The sequence below is a fragment of the Crocodylus porosus genome, unplaced genomic scaffold (assembly GCF_001723895.1).
Source record: "Crocodylus porosus isolate Cpor-Errol unplaced genomic scaffold, CroPor_comp1, whole genome shotgun sequence".
NCBI lineage: Eukaryota > Metazoa > Chordata > Crocodylia > Crocodylidae > Crocodylus > Crocodylus porosus.
In genome coordinates this window covers 8,094,395-8,119,576 of record NW_017728934.1, presented here as the reverse complement: position 1 = coordinate 8,119,576, position 25,182 = coordinate 8,094,395, and the positions used below count along the sequence as shown (strand labels likewise).

The following is a 25,182-nucleotide window of genomic DNA, read 5'->3' as shown; positions in this document are numbered from 1 at the left end:
CCTGGTCAAGCTCTTCTCCCTGGTTGGGAGGTCTGTAGTAGACTCCCACCGTTAAGTCCCTTTCCCCTCGACTGCCTTGTATTCTAACCCAAAGCACTTCGGAGTGCCCCTCCCTTGACTCCTTGCTAATTAACGAGGATGTGTATTCCTCCTTAATATAAAGCGCCACGCCCCCACCTCTTTCCTATCCTGTCCCTCCTGTACAGCCTATAGCCCTTGACATTGACCACCCAGTCATGCGTTGTGTCCCACCACGTTTCCGTAATCCCCACTATGTCCGGGCTGGTGTCAGCCAGCAGGAGAGTGAGTTCCTCTTGCTTGTTGCCCATACTACGAGCGTTTGTGTAGGGGCATTTGAGGCCTCCTGTGGGTGTGTGTACTGATCCCCTAGTTCCAGCGTTACCCTGGCCCCTCTCTCTTACCTGTTTGTTTGCTTCGCTCGTTGGTCTGGGCTGGGCTATAGTTGTGGGTGCTGTTTGGTCTGGCAGTCTGATGTTTCCTCCGCCCTCATCTTCCCCTTCCCCCAACGAGCCTAGTTTAAAGCCCGCTGGAGGAGGTCCGGCAACCTAGAAGAGAACACACACTTACCTTTAGTGACTGCAGGACTCTTGCCTGTTCCCTTGACTGGTAAACTACTGCCCTCTCCCAACACACAGATGCCACTAAGCAAGGGATTCTCCAGAGCAGTAAGGCAGGCACTGGCTTCCTTCTACCTCCAGTGGCAAACCTCGTCCCCCTGCATGGGCAGGGCACATGCTGTGGTCAGCATGGTGGGCTGCAGCCAAGTCTGAAACAGTCACCCAAGGCCATGCATCTTGTGATGCTGGTGCCAACGGATTTGGGAATGTCAGAGAGAGTGGCCTTCCCCACTTTGTAGCCTTAGGCAATGTGTAGTGGGCTGACAGCCAGGACACTGTGGGCTTGTCTACATTACAAGCTTTCTACCAGCAATAGTTGTGTGAGCAGACAGCTGCCAGAGCACATGTTTGCCACGTGGCTGCTTGTGGCTTCACTACAGGTGCAGGGCAAGCAGTGTACCTTGTGATGCACCATCTGTTAGACCAGCAGTTCCCAACACAGTACCCATCGTGTCATGGTGCCCCCTGAGGCTTATTCAGGTGCCTGCACACATTTTCACGATCAGTAAAACTCATGTCAACAAAAAATGCCGTCATATTGGTGCCTGCTGCTTTTTCTTTTAAATTCAAATGTGCCCTTGGGCGCACAAACGTTGGGAGCCCCTGTGTGAGACTGTGTTTGCCAGCACATAGCTTGGTCACCTACATGTGCTTTCTGGATGCTTCCCTATGACAGCAGAAGCTTGCTGTTGCATCTAAAGCTGACAGTGCTGTCCAGCAGACAAAAGGTCTCTGCCATGACAGGAGAGCTGTGAGTGCAGATTCCCTTACAGTTTTACTGGCAGAACCTGAATTTTACAATAAAAAACACTGTAGTGTGTAGACAGTACATGTCCTAATCCCAGATCCTGCTGTTTCTATATGTTTTATGCATAATCCCTGTTATTAGCCAAGTCCTTATCCCCACCTAGATTAAGGGAGGCATTCACTTGTGGGCACTTTCAGGAAGGAGGTCCAGCCTACCAGGGCCCTTTTAAACAAAACACTTCCCCTAGGTCCCGTTGGGGTGGTGTCTGGGGTTCAGACAACACTACAGTTGCTGTAGTCTGAAGCTCTGGGGAAGCAGGAAGGCATGTTTTCTGGATGGGTGTCTGCCCCAAAGGTGTCATTGTTCATGGAATGATCTTTCCTGTGAAAGCAACAGAAGGAGCAGTAGATGACGGCACAGGAAATATATTGGCTATGAGTAAAATGGATCTTGGCACGTTGACAGGAGTCCACTATTGCCTTAGCCTGAAGCCAGGAGCTACCTCACTGAGGAAATGGGACAGTGCAAAGCAAACAGAATGTAGGAGAGATGAAAGAGAGCTTACAGGGCCATCTTAGTACAGTGCCAGGTGGTTGCAGCCAGGAGCTGACTGAGTTAAAGCACTACAGAAAGAGTTCCCTGCTCCCAAAGGGCACTAGGAAGGTCTGAGCTACTGCCTCTGCAGTCTCTCCCTGGGCACACTGGGTCATGATGCAGTGTCATGATATTTTCCTGTTCCATAGACTGTCTTAAGGACCTTGCTCAGCTTATGAAAGGTGGCCCCAGAATGCTAAGGAGTAAGCAACAACTTTTTCCAGCAGAAAGTCAGGCCCAAAATCCCAACCAGGAAAAATTGGTAAGAGTCAAAACTGGTTGATTACTTGGCCATCTGAGAAACTAGGTTGATTCCCAGGCATTTTACAGGAAATTCATAAGAAGATTTTGCAAAAGTCTAGCTTCAATATTTGCTTTCGTCCTTGGAGACTTTCTGTGCCATGAGCAGCACAGAGCAGCTTTTGAGTTGGTAGAATCAGACTTCCTTGCTAGCATATTTTAAAATGACCTCACCCATATAATCCAAGAGATTGCCACAAGGCAGTATTTTGGAAGTGCCCCTTAGCATTTGATTTACAACTAGACAGCAACAGAGGTAGGTGGCCAACTGGCTGTAGGAGCAGTAAATTAAATGCCTGCAAGAATAAATACTCCATTGCAGACCTGGAAAATCTGGGAATGCTAGAAGTTCTAAGGATACATCGATGCAATTTAATGGCATACAGATCACTGAGCATTTTACTAGCTCTCGGAAGGTAACCCAGCTGGCCTTATTCAGGGCTGCTTAAACTATCAGGATGTACTTGTCCTAACTCAGGTTAGCATTGGGGCATGCTATTAGTAATACTGTTAATTAATAGGTAACAGAAAGGTGCTAGGTATTTTATAGATGTATAAGAAGATACAGCCCTTACCCCCGAGATATCCCAGACTAGGAGAGAAAAGTTTGGAGCAAAAAGAGTGGGGAGAATTGCCAGTGGGAAGCAAAAGGAGTGGGGAGAAATACCGGGCTGTGTAGGAGCCTGCTTCCCGGTGGTTATTTTAAAGGTACCAGATAAGAATGAGACTGCTTCTCTACAGAAAATGCCCCTCCCCTCTCCCCCCCACCCTCCCAAACCCTGGCAGTTTATCCAAGTTGACCTCAATGGTCTATTGCCAGAAATACCTATGAACAATAAGCGCTTGTTAATGATTTATCCCTGCGTTCTCCAACATTGTACCAAATCCTCATGGCAAAATGGAAACTGTGGCAGCAGTGCTCCTCAGCTGCTCAGGCCTGATCACACAGAAACTTTTTGCACTGGGGCTATTCTACTTAAGCAGCTGTTATGAGGGAATCCTCAGAGTATGGTATCTTGAGCAATGTGGATCCACAGCAGAAGATGCTCCTTTTGAAAGTGTGTTGATAGGAAAAAACAGATATACTGGGACAGAGAATCACCTCTCCTGGAGTTCAAAGATAGCAGCAAACAGGTCACAACACGTTGTTCTTTCATGTCGTTCAGTTGTGCTAGTTCCCACATGGTGTAGCACTCAGAGTTCAGTCTGCAGCAGAAATTGCCAATTGCCACTATGTTCCTGAATGTTGCTCTCAGTGCCATCATGTCCCAGGAAATAGAAAACATCCTATGTCTTGTGTTGGAGATGCGTCTCATGTGGGAATGAGCACTGTCCAAGACATGGGGATGGCAGGCACCTGTAACTAGCTTTCACCATCAGGTTTTTAACTGTAGGTTCTCTTGGTTCTGGAAAGGCCCAGATTCAACAAGAAAAAGCCCTCCCAGGAAGAACAGCAACAAACCCTTGCTGGAGCATCACTTTCTGTTGAGCTGGACCACCCGGGGGGATTTTAGATGGAGTCGGTGCCTAGCATTGGGTGAGCACCTTGGACCCTCAACAATACTTCCCACCCCCATCACAAGGGAGCCTCATAGCTAGTCAGACAAGGATGGAAGAAGACCATGGCTATCATAATCACTGCCTAGAAGCTGAGCTCTGTCCAGTGGAGATGCCAAGTGAGATGCTGCTCACAGCAAACTGTGCAAATATTAAATGCTCTGATGGGCTCCTTGGCTTGGTCCCTTCCAGTAGCTTGCCTGCACCCTGGGCAAGGCTGACACATTGCACTGGTGTGTGATGAGAGTCCAGTCATGTTCGCTCTGGTTACAACTAAAATGGTGTTTCTGCCTCGAGTTTTTGCAGAAAAAACTGAGTGGGGCAGACACTGTTTCCCAACCACTTTTGCCTCATGGCATTAAAGGCAGAGGCCTCTTCAGCAGCCTGGACAGACCTGAAATACCCGTGTCCCCTCTTTCCTTAAATGCCTCAGCCAGCAAAGGAATAGTTAACAGCACTGATATCTACATCATAACCACCACTGCATGAACACCCCACAAAATGGGCTATCTCGCATCTCTTGGGACTCCTTTTCGAGGCTCTCTATAGATAAAGGCAGGTATTGCTGAATTAGTAACGCTTAAAATCATAGAAGGGAAGGGACCTTCATAGGTCATCTAGTCCAACCCCCTGCCTAAGGGAGGATCATCCCAATCCAAATTATCTCATCCAAATCCATTGTCTAACCTCTTAGCAAAACTACACAGTCAACCCTGACTCAACACGAGACCTAAAACCCTGTGGTGATCAACATCCTGCTGCTGCAAAGGTTGTTAAAAATACACACAAGATCCCAGGAAGAGGGCCAAACCCCTCCCCCCTGCTGCCCCCCATTACAGAGGAAGGCAAAAACCCCACAGTCCATACCAGTCTGACCATAGAGTCAGATCCTGTCTTGTCTGACCCTGAGCAGGGGGGCAAGACCATCTAGCCAGGAGCCCTCTGGGTTTAAGTCCCAGCAGGAGCATTGGCACACCCTAGTCAAAATCCACGGCACTGGCTGCAGCCAACACCCAATGCCTCCGAGGAAGGCTTAAAATTAACCCTGACACATGTAGCAGCAGGAGGTGAAAAAATTTCCTCTTGGCCCCATGTGGCAACCAGCAAAGCCCAGAAGCATGGGAAATACCTACGTGAAGGTTTTCTCCATAATAGTAAAAGCCAGAGGCTGACGAAAGACAGGAACAAAGAAGTTAGTAATTTGAAAAAGAAGATAGCAGCCCACACCAAACCAAACGCAGGTGTGGGCACAATACAGCCAGTTTGAGCCCTGGAAGTAAGTCGCATGAGAAATGCCAGACTGAACCCAAGCTCAGTCTCATCCACTCCTTTATCCAGCCTCCAGCTGTGCAGAGCATCTATGTTAAGAAGATGATGCAAGAACCCCATAGTGGTCTCATGTGGGATAACTGGACCCTGCACTATATCTTGTCTTATTCTATGATAGATTGTGGCTTCAGTCCTTAAGCAGGAGGGTTTATCCTCTTCCCAAAACACTGTTCTCAGCAGTGACTCTGGCCATTCTTCCCCATGTAAGTACCCAACTCTGCTTTGGATCTTGTAGTGTTATGACCAGTGGAGGTCACAAGTGCCAGGGTACCAGTTAACCTGGATCCTCTCCCTGATGTGGCTGTGAGTGGCTTAGTTTCTCTTGTACACAAGAACAGGCAAGAGGTGGGACCTGATTAGCATATCTAGGTTTGTACAGATTATGAGGCTGTTCTGGAACTCATGATCTCTTACAAGGCTATATGTATGTATTGTGATACGTTGCTCATGATAAGCTGTATATCATGATATGCATGCACAGAGCTTTGCAGGGAATTGTCCCAGGGGCTAGAGCACTTCCTTTGCTGTGGATGCATATCATGATATGCAGCTTATCATGAGCAACGGATACATATACATAGCCTTGTAAGAGATCATGAGTTCCAGAACAGCCTTATAATCTGTCCAAACCTGGACATGCTAATCAGGTCCCACCTGTTGCCTTCATTCCTTCAGCTCCTTGGGTGTCAGTGATGTCATTGATGGCAGCCAGGAAAGTGGAGAACCCAGAGGGCCTTAACTCAGGTCTTAGCAGATAAGTGGAGGGGGGAACTGGTTTTATGTTTCAGATCATTTTAGCAAAACATTTTGCATCCACATTCCTGTCTCCCTCCAATAACTGTGGTCTCCGGCAAGGCGTTTGCTTCTTCCTGTGGATTATTATCTCCAGCACTACTTCTTCATTCCTGTCCCAGAAAAACAACCACATCAGAGCAGTGAAACGGTGGGGAACAAGGAAGAATGCATGATTGAAAATCAAGTGACTTGATTCTGTGCCTGTTGAGCATTCTCTTCCATTAAAGCTGAGATCCAGCTGACATAGGTCATGCTGCCTGCACAGAACTGGCAGCCTGTTTCCAACAGCTCTTATCATAGAAAGCATCTCTTGCAATGTGCAACTTTTGTATCATGGACAGCTCAGCTGCCCACAATGGCCCCTCTTGCAGTTTGTGCAAGCAAAATCTGCATGCACTTTTTGCTGTCCAGGTAAGCTCTTGTTGCAAATCTGGATATTCACCTACCTACACACTTGCCTAGTTGTGGGATTTCAGAAAGTGACAGTCACGCAAGCAAAAACCCTTTCTATCTGTGTGTGTGGTCAAAGCCTTATCCCACAGCGAAGTGCATGGGTGTAGGGGCTTGTTTAGATGAAAGGAACCACTACCAGTGGAATGTTATTGTGCTTACAGTGAGATTTGCCAAACACTGCACCAGTAGAGATTCCAGCAGTTTACCAGAATGCGCCACAACAAGGCATTGCCAGCTTACACTGAATCGAGCAATGCAGCACAGTGGCTCTAGGGGCTTGCTCTAAGTTAAATGCAGCAACCCCAGGGACTTGCACCAGAGCATCCCAACAACCCCTGAGAGTTGTATGGAAGAAGCAGGACAAGGTTCCAGGGTTTGCATTAGGGCAGCTCAACAGTTCTAGGACCTTTGTTTCAGGAAAACAGGACCTCTCTAGGGGATTATATTGGGCAGTACATGTACACCATGGGTTTATTCTGGGGCAGCACAGTGGCTTTAAGGTTTTGCACCACGGTGCTATGTCTACTGTGAGTCTAGCAGGAGGATGAATGACAAGATACTTTGTGCTTGTTGGATAGGAACTGTAGCATCCTGAATCTTGTGTGATCTGAAAGTAGTGCTTAGTGATGCATAAACACATCCTGTGTTCATTGCAGGCAGTAGCAAAATTCCCATTGATTTCAGTACAGAGAGGATGGGAACCTAAGATTCTCAAAGCCTTTCTCTGAGGCTTTGAGATTCTCACTCTTTTAGTTGGCAAAGAGTTTCCTGAGTGTAAGCCAGGTTTGTCCCCAAGACACCCAGCTGGGTATATAACCTGGCCTAGCCAAGCTCCTCTTCCTACTCCTGCATTTTTGCACATAACAGTGACAGCAATTTTGCCCAGTCTCCCCTAACTTATTTTGGTTTGAACTGTCCACCAGGCAGAAGGGTGATGAGAACATGTTTGGCAGGAGTGGCTTTCAGCTGTGTCACCACTCATGCTCACACAACAGCCTTGACAGTCTGGATGGGGTGCAAAGTGCTCTGGATATGGGGCCAAGGTTCTTTTTGCCAGCAGGTCTACCCAAGGGTGGAGAGGATACCCACGGGCTGGTAAGACAGCATGAGCTGGAGCCATGGAGGTAGTGAGAGAGGTTTTCAGTGACCCAGGAGTGAAGGCTCCCACTGCTTGATGAGGGAAAATACTGTACATTCCAGGAGCTCTTGCTGCATATCCCTCATATGCTGCTGTTTTTCCTAAGTGGGCAGAGTTCTAGATCATGACCCATAAGGAAGTGTCCATCCCAAGCCGACCCAGGGAGGGGAGGGATGTGACCTCACTGGCATTTCCATGCCTCCTGTGGGTGAGTCCATGACTCAGGGAGCCAGTTCCTGGGACACCTTGCCAGAGCTGATATGCAGCTTTCTTGCCTGGGCTGCCGCAGAGACTACATGCTGAATGCTCCTCCTTTTGTCGGCATCTCTGAACAGTGTTTGGAAGGACTCCAGGCAGGCAGTGAAGGGCTCTTTGATAATATCTGACGGGCGGGTAAGAATTTTGGGCAGCCAGCCAAGATACACATTGCCTGTAATCGTTAACTCGGTCTGTAAACAGTTCAAACGGCACTGAAGAGGCCGTCAGTTATTACATTAGAAAAAGCCTTTCATCTCCCCGCTCAGAAGCAACCATACAGTAATAGCCCCTGCTGGGTTGATTGTAGCTCCAGGTCTGTAGGCAAAGTGTACAGGGCTCGGCCATACAATGGAGCTTTGCTCTGAACAGCTGACCTTCAAGCTTGCACCGCTGAAGCAAGAACTACATCATTTGCTCCCTTTTGTTCTGCACCTGGCTGAGTGAAAGGCTGTACTGTGGGGGGTGGGAATGGTTCTGGAGTCAGGCAGTGTGCGCTCAGCCACACCCCAGCCACAGCCTGGAAGCTCTTGTTGGAGTTCCCTACAGACCAGGAGCCTTCTCCAGCAGGCATCTCCTTTCCCCAGCAAGCCCAGGTCTCTGTCCAGGGCTCCTCTTTTCATTTCCCATTTCCTCAGTGGTCACTTGAGACCCCTCCTTGGCTATGATCAAGCTGGAGATCCCAGCCCTCCTCTAGGCTGATGTAACCGTGGCACTGCTCTGGCTGGGTTGACTGCAGAAGCCAGTAGTGCTGATGCTATGAGATGAGCCCTGGGCACAGGACTCCCCAGTCCAGACCAACTCACTGAGCATGTTTATACAGCAGTGAGCAGTACTGAGTACATGCGAGGCAGGTGCCTGTAGCCCCAAAGAAGGCATTGTAGAGAATCAGACCTGGGAAAGTTCCCCCTGCCTGCCCTGCAGTGCTCTGAAATTATGAGGCTGAGTTTGGATCCTTATTCGCTGTTCCTGGTTCCTTTTTCAAAACTAATCTCTATATAGTTAAAGGGCATTAGTAATGAATTAGGCATACTAAAGAGTTAGAATTTCATCAGAAATGTATATTTACTAATAAAAATGTAAAATAATACGTATTAAATGCATAGCCCTGAATAAGGAGCTGAGATTAGGCTGGGATTATGGGGCAAAATCCTTTTTGGTTTACCCCAAACGATGCATCTCCACTGCCGGGGGACACTTCTGAATAAGTCTGAGTAGGGTGCTGCCCAACCCAAAGCTCAGTTTTCATGTGAGAGCCCCCTGGACCTGCATGCAATGTACATTGGCCAAATAAGGAGCTGAGTTTGGGCTGGGATTATGGGGAAAAACTAACTTTGAGTCACCACAAACCATATGTCTCCATGCCAGGGGGACTCTCCTGAGGAAGTGTGGGCAAAGCACTGCCAGACTTGAAGCTCAGGTTTTGAGTGCCAGCCCTCAACTGTCAACCCTTCAGACCTTTGTAATAAATGCATAGCCCTGAATAAGGAGCAGTGTGGGCTGGGATTACGGGTGAAAGTCCTTTTCAGATCACCTAAAACACATATCAGTGGCAATGCATATGGTGTGGAAGGGGGTTCACATGCACCTCCTGAGCAGCTGCTGCAGCGATCAGCTGCAGCAATTGGTGGGATTGGCTGTGGGGTTCCCCCTGGGCGGCAAGACTGGCCACCTGTGTGTGACACACATCGCTACTACCGGAGGACTCTCCTGAAGAAGCCTGGGCAGGCCCCTTGCCTAATCCAAAGCTCAATTTTTGAGTGCCCACCTGCCAACTCACAGGCCCCAGGGCTGTGTGCAATGTATAATATCCCAAATAAGGATCTGTGTTTGGGTTGGGATTATGGGTGAAAATTCTCTTTGGGTCACCCCAAAACATGCATAAAAAATAGGGATGCAACAATAGAGATTTTGGTGGCTGATACTGATAGCCAATATTTAACTAGGCATATTGGCCAATACCAATCCGATATCTGATACAGCTGCTTCCAGGTAGTAAATCTGGTGTGGTGGAAGGGGAGGCAGGAAGGAAGGGGCATGGAGGCTGATCAATGCCCCCCATAGTGAGGGAGGGGGCAAGGGCAGGCGCTGCTCAGAGGGGGTGTGGGACAGAGCTGTGGGTTTTGGGGTTGGGGTGGCTCCTGCTGCTGCTTGCACCCCAGGAGGGCTGGGGGGGTGCCCCCGGATCTGGACGGGATAGGCAGCAGCTGCAGGGTAGAGTTGGTGCTGCATAGGGCTGTTCTTGCTGGGGGTTGGGCTCAAAGGGTGCTCCAGCAGTGATGGGAGGAGGCTGTAGCCACCCCAAATTTCACCTCAGCTCTGCTCCCAGCCCTTGCACCACTGCCTGGGGGCTGATATCTGATATAGATAATTGTCTTCCTATCAGTACCAATCTGATATCGGACCAATGTATTAGTGTACCTCTAATAAAAAATCAGGACTGTCAGGGATAAGATAGACAGAAGCCTTGGTGTGGAGTAATGTCCCCCAGCAGAAAGAAATCTCTACTAACACATCTGTATCACCTCTTATAACAAACAGAATTTGCCCTATGTTGGCAAAGCTGAACCCAGAGCAGGGGTTCTGCCAGTACTGCTGCATCAACAAGAAGGCATCACCTGTCTTCACATCTGGCCAACATAGCTTTGCTCTCACTATTTTGTAGTAATGGTCAAGATCTCAGGGCCCATTATCAACTGTAAACGTCACTTCACTCATTCAAACTACAAAGTAAAATGCTGAGATATTTCATCTCCAGTAACAAATCTGAGCAGTGAAAAATTAAATAATGTACTATCAGAGAGCAGAGCAGTAATCTGCAGAGAATGTTCATTTATGGGCCAGAAATTATGAGATTAGAATCTTGAGTGGAAAATGGTGACCATTACTTAGAATCGGAGAGATTTTTAGAGATGGGTCACTGACAGAAACACCAGATGGATTATATCCAGCAACCTCCGACCTACTGGAACCCTGATTTTGTACAATGTATGTAACAAACAGGTTTAGGGACCTGTCAGTTGACAGGCTGGCATGGAAAAACTGAACTTTGGGTCAGGCAGCTCTCTGCCCAGGCTTCTTCAGGAGATCCCCTGATGGCAGAGAATGTGGTTCTAGGTGACCCGAAAAGGATTTTCACCCATAATCTCAGCCCAAACACAGCTGCTTGTTCAGGGCTATGCATTCATTAGAAAGTCCTGAGAGACTGTCAGTTGTCAGGTTGGCATTCAAAAACCGAGCAGTTTAGGCCTAAGGAAGGGCCCTACTGTCCATCTGCATCTCACATACTGGTGACATGCTGGAAATGGGTTGTTCCAAAAGTGTGTGTACTTTATATACAATCACCTGGAGGAGCTGCTGAGGGCTTCTTAATGTGAGCAAAGAGAAGTGTCAAAAAGCTGTGGGGTCGGGTTTATGTCAGAACTGGCAGTCAGCCTCAATTTGAGAACCAGGAGGTAGATGGCTCCTGCTGGGCTCCTCCCCCTTACTTCCAGTTTTGGCAAATTCATGCTGACCCCCCAGTTCTGTTCCTTTTTTAAATGTGACACTGGTTTGGAGGATTCTGCTTCAGAAGGACTCTGCTCTGTCTCTCTCACTAATGGGACACAGCAGGGATTCAATGCTGTGCCTTAGCTTGACCTTACCTTGCAGAGTTCTGCAGTCTTCTCCACTATGCTCTTCCTCCAATACAGTTAAGTCCATGCAGAACCTGATGACCCTTAACATCACCGTTAAAATGGGGAAACACAAAACAGTGTTCAGGATACTTGGGTGTCTATACATGTGCTCCGGGGTGGGGAGGGGGGCACTTTAATTAGAGTGGCTCTTAGAGCCACTCTAATTAAAGCACCTGCAGCGTCATGTGTATTCAGCATCCCACACTTCAAAATGGCAGCAGGGACGCTTTAAATCTCATTCAACGAGCTTTAGTTAAAGCTCTCCTGCCACCATTTTGAAATGCAGGGACACTAATACACGCGACGCGGAGGGTGCTGCAGCATGCTAATTAGCACGCTCCAGCAGACTCACAACAGACTCGATTAATCAAGATTGCTGTGATGCATGCTAATTAGCATGCATCAGAGCAGAGGTCCATCACATGTATAGGTGCCTCTTGAGACCTTCAGGACTATGGGATTCCTGGGATCTGCCACTGATAATTCCCCCAGAAACAGCTGAATGTTACAATGTGAAGACTGAGAGAAAAGAGGCCTAGGAGACTATGACCAGAGACCCTGGGGACAAGGCAAGCGATTGCCACAGCTCCAAACCTGACAAGGAACATAAATATTCCCTGGCTGCACACACTAAGGCAACTCCTCAACCCATGCCCCCTTTCCCCTGATAAAACAGGGCTGTTGAAATCTCCTGCCATTCCCTTCCGTGGCCCTGCTCCCTTCACCATCAGGCTGGTTGTCTTCTTATATAATGGTCTTATACACAGGGTATTTAAAAGAAGTTTTGATATGATGCTTAACCTGGTTTGACACTGGAATAACTGACAGAAACCTATCTGGCATCCCATTGCAGTTACTTTCCCAGATGTAGAGGCCCTTAGGACCCTCTTAGCCACAGAATGGCCATGTCCAGCCTGAAAAGGCCTCTTTCTGCCTTTTCTCCTAAGGTCCAGAGCAGGATGCCAGAGATTCCCTGCCTCCCTCACTGAGCCTTAGCTCTGCCCAGCTGCTGTCTCATTCTCAGGATCCTAAGGAAAACGTTTTCTGGCACCCAGCAAACAGCTCATTGCAAAAACCTGCTTGTACAGGAGCAGTGTAATCTCAGTCTAGTGTGTGAGAATGAGTCCTCAGCCTTGTCCCCTGCCTGAGCACCTAAATGGGGAATGCTGCTTACTAGTGCAGGTAGGCATGGGGACAGTCATAAAAACTGGAAGCCAAGTTTTTGGGACTCTTCTACACTGGTCTGGCCAGCTGACTTGCACTGTGGGGATCTGGCTGGTTGTGACCCAAGTTGCCCATGCAGGGTCAGACACTCTTGCACACCTCGATGACCACTTGCTTATGTGCACAGCGTGTGTTGGGGCATCTCACCAGTGTGAGGAAGGAGCTGAGCCTGGACGATACCACCACTTTGCTTCTGCTGCTGTTCTCACATTGACCTGCTCTGTCTGGCGTGTCCCAGGAGCCCCTCAGTGCTGGTGCAGTCATGTCAGGCACACACGGCATGCCAGGGAGGTAAGAAATGTTCAATGCAAACTGTTTTTGCTTGGCAAGAGAGGGACAGAAGACCTTTGTCTTCTGACCTCAGGAAACCAGTCACGAGAGAGAGAGAGAAAAAGTCTTAATTTTCATAACCGTAACTTCCACATCAGCAGCAATTCTGGCTGTATTCTCACTGATTACTCCATCTCTTCTGCCAGGGAATCGCATCTCCCGCCTCCCCCAGCTCCTCAGTGAGCCAGAGAAGCATGTGTCAGCTCAGAGTTTGTCGTTATCCTCCTTATTGATGGGTTGCGATTGCATTTGTACACAACCAGCGGACAGAGGCAGTACACAAGGAGCTCACAGTCCAAGGAAGCTTGCAGTCCCACCAGCTATGCCTAGAATAGGGCCAAGTCACAGCCCCTGGAAGGTGTGTTAACATCTTTCAAAGTCAAGGTGGTCAGTGATGGAGCCTGCCTTCCAACCTCACTTGCCACTTGGACTTGGAAGGATGCCTCACCTAGGGAATCCCTTTGTAAGGGCTGCCGGGGGCACACAGCAATGCACGTTCCCTCCACGGGGAAAGGAACTCCGGAGTTCACAGCTGCCAAATGCTTGCCACCTCAGCCCCAAATGTTCCCACACACTTCTGAGGTCTGTGCTGTCTGCGGTTCAGTGCTGGAAAAGCTCCTTGTGGCTCAGCCCCACTGCACACAGAGGCAGCCCTGCCATGGAGAATTAAATAAATGTAGATTGCTCTCCTTCACTCTTGCTTTGGGAGAAGTGTGTTTTGCTCAACATTTACTCAACATTGCTCTCAGCCTTAACGTTTCCTCTCTAGTGATGATATCAAAGGATGAGAACAGATCTCTGGAGAGAGGTCTGAGCAGGCGAGTGAGGTGCTCAAAGGTACATTATTAAGAATTATATGGCTGTTCATTGTGTGGATATCTCCTCCACAAACGGGATGGCATGCATCACAGCTTTATCCCACCTCAGGCCACGTCATAATTTGGCATTTTGTACTCTGTGTTCCTTCCAGGGAAATAATTTATTATTGCTTAGGGATACATTTACCATTTGCTTAAGGATAACTAATGCTAATGCTGGTGTTATGCTATTACTGACAACTCCCATTGTTTTACTGAACATCTTATGATATGTTGCGTCTCCCCCGAAGGATCAGCTCACCGAGCCTTGTGATTTCCTAAGAATCTTGGGTTTCTTTTTTTTTTTTTTTTTTAAGTCAGGGTCTTGCCTTCCTTGTTGTGAAGCAAAAAAAATTGAAAACACAGTGTCAACCCCTCATGAACAGACCCCAAATGCCTTGCTGCGGAGCCTTTGGAAGCCACTCTCCTGTTCTGAGGAACCCGACTCATGATTTTCAATTCCTTAGGCTGGCAGCACTTTCAAACATTCAGAATTGGCAAGGATTTTTATCGTGGCAAAGCACCGTCTCAACAGATAGAAATTCCTCCATGACTAAGAGCAGCATTCATTGCACTTCACTTATGAATATAATGATATGATCAAAGGGCCAAGCCTCTGTTGTTAGTTACCCTGCTGGGGAACTGCCGTAATTCCAGTGGGATCACCAGACTCACACGTGGCTGCCTGAGAGCAGAACGTTGCCCTTAGTTTGCAGTGTTTACAGGGATGATAATGAAGCCTTTGATCTTCAGCAGGAAACTCCACCTTGCTGAGTTTCAAACATGGCTTCTAGGGATCTTCATTCCAGCACACAGCAATTGTGCAGGAGGGGCACTGGGTTGATGAACCACAGGGTTTAATCCAGAGATTGCTGTTGCTGTGTCCCTTCTGATCTCTCTGAAATCTGTTTCTCCCTGCCTGGCCCTATAAAATTACATCAGAAACACATAACAAAGGAGCATTTGTCCAGACTACAAACCTGCCCTGGCTTCTCCTTTGCTGAGGCACAACCTCCTTAGTTCCTCAGACAAAGCTGTGGGGAACTCCTGCTGGCTCAAAGCTCTTAATTTTCCAGGTGTTTTCCCATGGCCTGAGAATGGTGTTGGGGGGCGGTGGTTTCACTGGGAGCACATTCAAGACAGCTGGGGTCCTGCTTGTAATCCCACAGCAGGGTGGGACTGTTCCTCTGCACTGCCTTGTAACTGAATATGATTTGGTAAGAGACCAGATGTGTGGGCCTTGGCTTTTAGGTAAACAGCTGTGTGCTGAGGCACCCATGTGCTAGAGGCTATAAGAACAGAGTAGATTGGGTCAAACTTTGGGCACAATAAGGAGGCTGTCAGAGATTCACAAAGGCCTGAAGAAAACTAGGCCCATTATATAGAACAAGCCAACACCTCGCTTACTCTGCTACTGCTGCTGCTCTGACATTTGTCACATGGGGTGAGTGCTTCCTTCTTCAGATCCCTCAGCACACATGGGATAACTGATCCTCCCCAGTCCGTTGCCAGAAAGAGCAATGAGGCTTGAATTACAGATGGAAAGGGTGAGAAGAGAGCAATTTGCCAGAGACCCAGTTTCTGTCTTCCACTGTTCATGATTCAGTCCCTCTTGGGACCTCAACTGAAGTACCTCGTCCCGACCTTCTCCTTACTCTAGAGGTGTTACTGTAAGCAGGTCACTTGCCCTACTTCCATATATAGAGGTGGCTCTGACTCCAAGATCTCCAGTCAGTTTGTTTTGCACCTTTCCCCACAGTAAACACAGCAAACAAAGAAACAAACCAGCAAACAAAACAAAAAACCAAAAACCCGCTGTCTTCCTTCTGACCTTTAAAAATTAAGGTTGCTTCTCTGCTTCTCCGTCAACATTAAAATCTTTTCTCCCCTTTGCACCTTGCTCTTGTGTGGAGCTTTGTAGCTCCACCCTCCTTACCTGGTCATCGGTTTTAGCAGGTATTCAACCTTCCAGCCAAAACACTATTAGTTGTTGGCCACCTGAACCTGGATTTCAAGTCACTGAAGGCCGAGCACCTCTGTACACATCCTCCCCTTCGAAAGTGGGTCTGTGTTCCACTCTTCCACGTTTAAGATCCCCGCCCCCCGCTACTCTGGGAGAGGAAATCTGCACTGAGATGTGCTGCTCCAGCTCAGTGACAGATAGAAAAGACGTAGTTGCAGGGCTAGAAACTCCTGAGTCAACCTAGGGTTGGCCTCCCACATGGCATGAAGCCATGTTACTGGGCCATAGTCAGTCGTAAAGATGAAGGGGTCCCCAGGAGGTAGTACTGCCCACTTAATTGCAAGGCTTTCCTTCTCAATGACCACATATTTTTGCTTCTGGGGAAGAAGTTTCCTACCGAGATAAAAGAATTGTTTGAGGATGCCATGTTTCCCATCCTCAAACCCTTGGGAAAGCACAGCCCTCAAGCCGTGTTCAGAACTGTCAGTCTGTAACACAAGTTCTCATGTGAAATCTGGCTTTTGCATCAGCACTAGGGCACTGCAGACGAGCTGTTTTACTGTCCCAAAAGCCTCTGCACACTTATTGTACCTTCCCAGGTGCGCCTTCCCAAAGTAGATCTGTCAAAGGCACTGTAATAGCTGAAAACTGCTGGATGAAACATCTACAATATCCTACAATATCCTATCTGAGGAATGACTTTATCTGTTGTTTTGTTGAGGGTACTGGGGATTCCTTACTTTTTTCTGGTAGGGCTTTAATCCTCCTATTTCCTAGGCTATTCCCTAGGTCTGTGGTCTCTTTACACTCACACCAGTTTTTGCCTGGGTAGTTTGTGAGCCTGTAAGTGAATGCAGTGCTGCTTTCACCTGCTCAATGTGCTTGTCACAGGCACCAGTGAATATTACTGCAGCATCCAGGCATGCAGCTGTATATGTCTTGTATAATCAGAGTATTTTACCCATTAACCATTAAAAAGTAGCAGGTGTGCCATGGAGTCTAAAAGGCAGGGTTTGAAACTGATAGAGACCCCACAGTCCTGCAAATTTGCAAATGCTATAATCTCTGAGGACTCTGGGACTAATGTAGGGGTGGGCAATTATTTGGTGAGCTGTTGTGGGAGGGGGGTGGGTTGTGGCCCGGTTAGGAGGGGACTCTACCCTATCCAACTGGTGTGGCAGAGTGGGGGGAGGGGAGGCAGACTTGGTTCTATCTGGTCCTGGGCTGTCCACCCCATACCCACCACTGGGGGTGCTGGACAGAGCAAATGGGTTGATGGGGTCTCCATGGAGACCAGCCTGGGACCTCCACAGGCAGGGCATGCACGGCTGGGCAGATGGGATGGAGCCATGGGCAGTTGGGGAGCAGCATCCAGGAGGGACGGGCAGGTGGGGCTGGGGCCAGGATCGTGGGGTAGTGACAGTGCAGGATTGGGGCCCAGGGCAGAGCCATGATCTGCTCCCTGCATATCCCTGCCACAGGACCAGATAGGACCTGTCCCAGGTCTCAGGCCTACACTGTCACAGCCCTGCAGTCCCAGTCCCAGCTCCCATCTGCCTGTCCCACTCCTGGACACTGCTGCCTGCTCGCCCACCTGCAGCCCCATCCCATGCACCCAGCTGAGCACACCCTGACTGCTGGGGTCTCAGGCCAGTTTCCATGGAGACCCTGCCTGCCTGCCCATTCTGTCCATTGCCCCCAGCCAGGCAGAGAGTCTGGCTGCTGCTCCACCTACACCCCACTGCATGCCCAGGGCATTGGGACTGGCCTCATGCATCACAGCCCAGGCTGCCCCCAAACATTTTGTTTATACAGCGCATTAAGGATGCATCAAACTCTGAGACTGTATTTACTTTTCAAAAATAAATACAAAAATGAATGGTTTGGTTCAGCTTTGGCATGTGCAAAATTGGGCTACTCCATTCACAAGTATATTTTTCTATCGCCCCCAATTCAAGCATAATTTGAACCTCCAGGCATTTGTGTCCATTAGACATACCAGAATTCATAACTATCTCTTTTGAGTGGAGAACCCCAGTTTAAGGACCATCTGGTGCTCCAATAGAGTGGTTCTCCTGTGACTGTTCATAAAATATCCTTACATTCCTTTAGCGGAGCTTTTGTCTTGGTGTGTTGGGCTGAGGTTAAACCTTCGCCAAGGCAGAGACCTACATGGATCCTGAAGAGGCTCCTGGAAAATCCAGGCCAGCCCCAAACAAATAGCTGGTGACATGTCATGCTTTCCAAACCCTCCAGGGGTTTAACTGGTTGACATGCTAAATCTGGGAACCTTGCTGCTTCCCCACCAGATACAGCTCAAAGTCACCTGCCCAAACTGATGTAGAACTTCAGATGAGCCCTGCCATTTAGCTAATGGAAGAGAGAAGTAGCAGCACCCAGTTGCCAGGTTTGTAAACCCACAACTTGGCATTTTTGGTGAGGGTTCCTACTAAATCTAACCTCTCTTACAATTTGAGGACTGTAATAAGGCAGTATGGCCCATTTAGTGGGAGCAGACATCCTGTGGTAGAAGCCCAGCTGTGGCAGTTAGCTAGTTTAAGGGCCATGTCTACACAAGACACTGACTGCACAGTAGCTCGTTACTACTGCACAGTAGCCTTGCATGGCACAAAGTGTGATGCAACACTACTGTGCAGTAATAGCAAGCTACTACTCAGTCAGCATCACCTAAAAGCCATTTGGCAATGCTACTGTGTAGTAAATCTGGTTACTGCACGGTCATTTAGTACTTGTGCATACAAGCACTAAACGACTGCAGGGTAACAACTGTGCAATCAGTGTCTAGTGTAGATGCAGCCAGGGAGTACTTACTGGCAGTTAAAAATCCCAGAGAGAGGGCAGGAAAAGAGAGGAAGGGGGAAGAAGTGGTCCACAAGCAGGCGGTGCACTGGAACCCAGAGGTTGCCACCAGGAAGGGGCTGCAGCAAAAGGGCCTCTCCTGGAGCTCAAAGAATGGCTCCAAATTTCAGTTCACTTATTTGTGTGTGGGAGCAAGGGCTGCGTTTATGTTCAAAGGATCAGCTTAAGATCCCTCTCAGGCCAAAGACACACTTGGAGGTTGCAGACTCACTAACCCACTTGCATGTGCAAGAGAATGTGGGCAGGCTTAGCTGTCCACCATTGGAACGGCCCCTGGAAGCACGTTGAAGTGAATGGAGGAGCTGCAGCAGCAGTAACAATAAGGCTTCCAACAGCAGCCAAGTGTTTCAGCAACTCCAGATTCAACAGCAGCAGTTTCAGGAAAAATGGCAACGGGAGCCATAATACTTCATGTTTTGGATGCCAGAACAGGTGAAGCCCAGCATGGGGGGGGAGCTCCCCTAACCCAGTCAGAAGGGGCTGGAATGCTTTCAAAAATGGGGCCTGATGACAAACCCAAAGCATTTTTAGAGATGTTCAAGTGGGTAGCCAGGACATATCAATGGCCCTGGGATCAGTGGGCTACCCAGCTAGTGCACTACCTGACCAGGGAAGCTCAAGCAGCCCCTGGGCCTGGTGACTGAGGCTGCATGCAGTTATGATACCCTAAAGCCTGCCATTTTAGGTCACAGAGGAGGCATATAGACACCAGTTATGGACAAAGCCATTTCAACCCCAAGCAGAGGCACAATGCCTTAAAAGATTTATGCACCTGGTGGCTGAAACCAGAATCCAGGTTGTCCAGGAAAATAATGGAATTGATAACAGTGGTACAGTTTAGACAAATACTGGCTGTGGGGACCTGAAAGTAGGTCTGTAGGTACCAGGTTATAGCCCTTAAAGAAGCAGTCTGCCTCACTGAGGCTGATTTGAGTCTTCAGCTGTGCAAAAAGGGACAGGCCCTCTAAAGCTAAGGAAATCCAGTCGTGGCTTGTGAGTCTCACTGGGTGGAGGTACAGCTGGCCCAGGAGCTATACTTCCTGAAACAGCAAAGGTGGGCTCAGGCAACATTGGGCCATTGAGGCAGGGCTGGAAGAGGATCACCAGCAGGACATGGTACTAGACTGGAGAAAAGGGGAGTCATCAGTCTGTTTTTTGTGTGGCCAGCCCAGTCACACTGGCACCAGAATTGCCCACTCATGGACTGTAGTTATGTACATTTTGGGATCTCCAAGGTCCCTATAGTCATCCTAGGGATTTAGTGCTATGTCATGGCACTAGCTGGATGGCTGCAATGTTTACAGGAAGAACCTGAACACTCTCGTGGAGCTTAAACCTCTGAGCCCTGTGGTCTGACCTTTTTCTGTCTTTGTTTCCCTCAGTTCCACCCATTGTCCTTGTGTAACACCAGTGAGGACGAGCACACAGAGTCAGGATTCATCACGATTGTCAAGCTGGAACGACCAGATCGCGATCTCCACCCATGCCTATCACTGGCCAACAAGGTACATGTGGCAACACCCCCTGGGGGAATGGCCTGGGCTATGAGGCTACAGGACAGAAAGGAGGGGTCACTGTGTCTCTAGAGGGTTTCTGTGCCAGTCTCTGTTCCTGCAGGAGGGACTCAGCATGGTCTCTGTTTTCGGCTCTTTTCTTGTAGAAGGGGCCGTCTGACCTCAGCAGCTGTACATCATAGCACTTTATAGCATCCCTCCCCAGCATCACAGGCTCCTGCCTAAGAAAGTCCACTCCATCCCTCAGCTGAGTGCCCCCCATGGCTTTACTTCCCTCTGTGCTCTCCTGAGCTCTCCTGCTGGTTATGGTGTTATGCCACTAAGCCAGAGTTGCCAAAGTAAAGATTTACATTTATCTTGTGACCTGGATAAAGTGTGGTCCAGTGGAAAACATAATCTGTGACCATATAATTAAAGATGGTATTATAATACTTGAATCTAGCAAAGGCAGACTCAAGAATAACCAATGGCTGGCACCTGAAGTCCGACAAATTAAAATTAGAAGTAAAACATGCATTTTGAACAGTACAGGTAATTAGCCACTGGAACCAGTTACTAAAGGAAGGGTAAATTCTCTGTCTTTTGATGTCTTCAAATCAGGACTGAATGTCTCTCTGGAAGATTTAGCCAAGCACAAATTATTGGGCTCAGTGCAGGGGCATCTGTGTAAAACTCTTTCATACGACAGAAGTCAGACTGACATACAAACCATAATGGTCAGTCTGGCCTTCAAAGTGTATGTATCTGTGATGACAGCACACATGAGCATCTGTGATGGTCAGAGTAGTTTACCCATTAAGCATTGAAAAGTAGCAGGTGTGCTACTGTGATGATGGCCACATGAGAAAGGAAAGCTGAATATGAATGTAGGAGCCCAACATTAGCACTTCCTTGTTTTTAGTTTTTATTTTTAATACCTCATTTTATAATCTTGATTTATTCTTATCGTAGGCTTTGTATGAAGTTTATTATTGTTAATTATAGGCATTAAATGTATTAATATGTTTAGACTACATATATAAATGCACATAAAACTATAAATATATACATGTATTTACTTAAGGTCTGGATTAGGGGGTCCCCATGGGTCCCAAACTCGGGCAGTTGCTGCTCCCCTGCTGCCAAATTACAGGACTTGTGGGGATCCCTTTGGGGCAGATAACACGCTCAGTTAGCACAGAGCTGGACCAGACCTGATCTGGGCACACACAGACTGGCTGAAAATAGTGCAGGCCCCAGTTTGGCTGTACAGGCCCCAGGGAGCTGGCATGAGGTCCCAATCTGGCAGTGACAGGCAGAGAGGTGGTGCAGGGCTCCAAGCAGGGCTGAAGGAGGAGGCATGGGGTCCTGACCCACATGGCAGCATGGGACCAAGGGAGGCAGTGCAGGACCTGAGACTGGCACGTGGTTCTTGATCCAGCCCTGTGCCACTCATTTGGCCTGCAGGACCGAAAGGTTAAGCACCATTAGTCTACACAGTTTCTTGTTTTACATATAGCCATTGGCACAGATTCGCTGGACAGGCTGCAGAATTTCTGTCATTGGAAGTTTTCAGCTTCAGGATAGACAAACATTTGTCTTGTTGATTTAGACAGGGATTATCCTGCTTTGAGCAGTAGATTGTACTCCGTGAACTCCTGAGGTTTCTTAAAAACCTATCTTTCTATGATTCTAGCTTTTAAATACAGCGCTACTGGCAGGCTTGTTTCTTTTTGGGATGGCTATGATACACCCAGCCAGTGCATCCTCTGAGAGCTACTGCCTGATTTCAGCTATCCTGGGGAGTGGTAGCTGCACACTAGTAAGTGATGCAGGTTTTCACAGTTGTGGTCTGTCCCCATTCAGTGCCATTCAGGTGAGTTTTGGTTCCCCTTCTGTACAATGGTGTTAACAGCCCTGTGATTGGGGGTGCTGTGAGGACAGTTCAGTGATCTTTGTAAGTCAGATTATAAAGATGGTGTATGGTGTGGTCTTGGATGCCAGATAAGTGCTTTCTTTGAAAGCTAAGTTCAGCACTTGTTGCTGAGTACTATACAAATCACCAATGGCATTTGCTAGGCCTTAGGCAGTGAATAATATTTACACTGCATGGTGGTCAGTTTGGGAAAGGTTGTGCAGTCATGTTGTACTTCGCAGCCCCACACAAATCTCTGACTGAACCTTTGTCTGCCTTATGCAACATACCTGAAGCAAATGCAGCCCTTACTTCTTTACTATTCACAGGTGCCAGGGTAACTGTAGTACCCCAGATATATTCACTTGCATTGGTAAATATTGCTTTGTTTCCAGGACTGAAGTCAAGCAAGGCTTGACTTTGCCTGAGATCCTGCTTCACCAGCAAAATGTGATTCTCACACACACTATCCTTCCACTTGCAGTGTGCCCTGCCTGAAAATGCCCACCTAACAGCACTGCTGAAGTGAACTCCCACCTACTCAGCCATATCACATATACTTAGGAATGCACTCCACCCCAGCACACCCGCAATGGCTTTCAGGAGCTGAGGCCTTAGTCTCTTTCCCCTTTCCACTGTACCAGCAAGGATCACATCACTGGGCACCACTTATACCATGTCTTCCTGCCTCCCTCAGTCCTTGTACAGACTTCTGCTCTCCCTCCACCATAATCTTGAGGGCTCTGATGAACTCCTGCCCCACTGCATGGAACATCTCTATACTCTCTGCTCCCCCCAAGCTTATTTCCTACCCAGTTCCTTCATCTTTCTTGCACTCGAGACTCCTTGCCTTATTCCATGCTGCTTGTTAGGCTTGGAACAGCCTCTTGCTCTTGATCTAACAAGATCCCACTCACACCACTTCTACAACTCACCTCAGGATACCTCCGTGCTTCATGTGGTATTTAGTGCATACAAGCCACACCTCACAGGATGCTAGAGGCCTTTTGTATCCTATCAGCTTATGCAGTTGGAATAGGGGACGCTCACTTTTCCGGTTAATGTTTCCTGTGGTAGAGTTCTGCATCTCTAATTGCAGCCCTATATAAATGATGATAAGAATAGCCATTTGTAGAATGTTATCATAACCTCCACCTTAGCTGTCATCCAGCCAGCCTGGGCACAGTCAGCCCTTTCAGGCTTGCCCTGTGAGACACACCTCCCAGCCACCAGACTGCTTCTGCTGCTCTTCAGTGCATTTAACTGGGCAGGTCTCATTGAGGTGTCCCACACTGAAAACCTAGCCAAGAGGATTGAGAGGCACAGGGAGAGATCACTACAGAGCTAGACGCATGCTACAGGGAATTATTCAAAACTATTATTCTGCATGGATGTTTACAGCTTTTGGGATTGGTTGCTTTCTGAGCCACTGAGTGAACTTTCAATTGCAAGGACAGTTGCCAGAAAACCAAAGTCTCATGCCTGCTCCCACTCAGATATATTTGCATTTGTATTTGTATCCAAAATGTGTAAAAATATTTCAGTCATTCAACCAGGGAAGTCAGCAGTGCCCTGGGGCTAACAGGACTGATTGTGCCAGAGTGAGGGTTCCAGGGAGAAGCAGTAGCCAAGAGTTTGTAAGCAGCCTGTTTGCACTTTGGAAAAGAGCAACTTTTATCCTGGAAGCAGCCTGTTATGCACAGTTTTTCCTACCTCTGCTTGCTTGTTTCCTCTACCTCCTGTGTCTTTAATAATCCTGGTAAAACTGTTCACCACTTAGCAGACACCAGCTGTTTCCTAATGTGTGGAATTCATTACCTGAAAGTCCTGTTTGTTCTCAGAGACTGGCAAACTGAGAGGATCCTTTGATCCCAGACATGACTCTGCTCCCTTGATCCCTGAGCTTTTGATTCCACCACCCAGCTTCCCAATCTGGTTCAGCCAAGTCCTTGAGCATCAGTCTCTCCACTCATCCAGAGCCTTCAACCCTAATCCCCAATCCCCTGGCCTCTAATTTACCATCCTCATTCCTAACTTCACTTTTAGCTCCAACCTCTAGGGCCTTAGGCTGCTGGCTCAGAGCCCATATGTTGAAGGAGAGAGGAGAGGCAAAGAGAAAGCGGAGGTCAGGAGTTGTTTGCCTGTGCAGGATGAGGAGAGAGCTAAGCTTGCAGTCAGTGTATGATGTTCTCTTCTGGGTTGGGGAATGCCTCTTCCCCCAGGGCAGCCGGGGCTTTGGAGTGCTGCCTTTGATGTTACAGCTGGGAAGCTTTGGTGCTGACCTCTGGCCCTCAGCTACAGGCAAGCTCTATAATTGTGAAGCCTGCTGTAGCAAATCTGGCAGATACCTGCTTGCACATGCTCTCCCAAGGACACTCAGATCAAAGCACGCTGTGTAAGTAAGATCATCCTGGCCCTGCACTTTGTTCTTCTTCCTTCCTTCATTCCTTCCTTCCTTCCTTCCACAAGAGAGAGCCATTAATTCCTTCCCTGCCAAAAGAGAGCACCAGGGTTGGCAGGGCTGAGAAAGGAATGGTGCCAAGAGGAGTTCATGGGGGTCAAAGACCCCTAGGCAATAACCTGTGACTCCTGCTTTTGCACTTCTTTGAGTGAGACATTCAGCAGTATGTCTGTCTTAGGCTGTGCGCAATGAGCAGATGGGGCCCTCCTGGTGATATGGCCTGTGACTCCTAGTGGCCTGGCTAATGATCTGCCTGTAACATGCAGGAAACTTCAGCACTCAGTTCTCTAAGATCTCAACACAGATCCATGTTAAAGGTCCTATCACTGCGAGGGACAGTGCCATGGGTGACTGATGCTACCTTAGTCTGGGGGGGGGCACATGCCACATAGTCAGGGGGTGTCCCTGCAGTCACTCTCGCCAACCCATGGCCGATCGCACCAGACGGGAAGCAGCCGTGACGCTCCCACTCCCTGGCCTGCACTCACAGGCTGGTGTGGGAGAGTTCAGAAACCATTTCATTCCTTCTTGCTATTTTAAAACGTCCCCATACAACTAAATTGAAGCCAAAAAGG

The 25,182-nt window shown here is 48.3% G+C and overlaps 1 protein-coding gene across 1 annotated transcript in view; it reads left to right on the top strand.

Moving 5' to 3' along the window:
* The window catches only part of RNF43 (ring finger protein 43), a 70,724-nt gene that overhangs the window by 19,050 nt on the left and 26,492 nt on the right, over positions 1 to 25,182 (top strand). Inside the window, exon 2 of the mRNA XM_019546464.1 lies at positions 20,121 to 20,243. Coding sequence (XP_019402009.1) covers positions 20,121 to 20,243 — 123 coding nt within the window. The remainder of the gene's footprint in view (positions 1 to 20,120; positions 20,244 to 25,182) is intronic.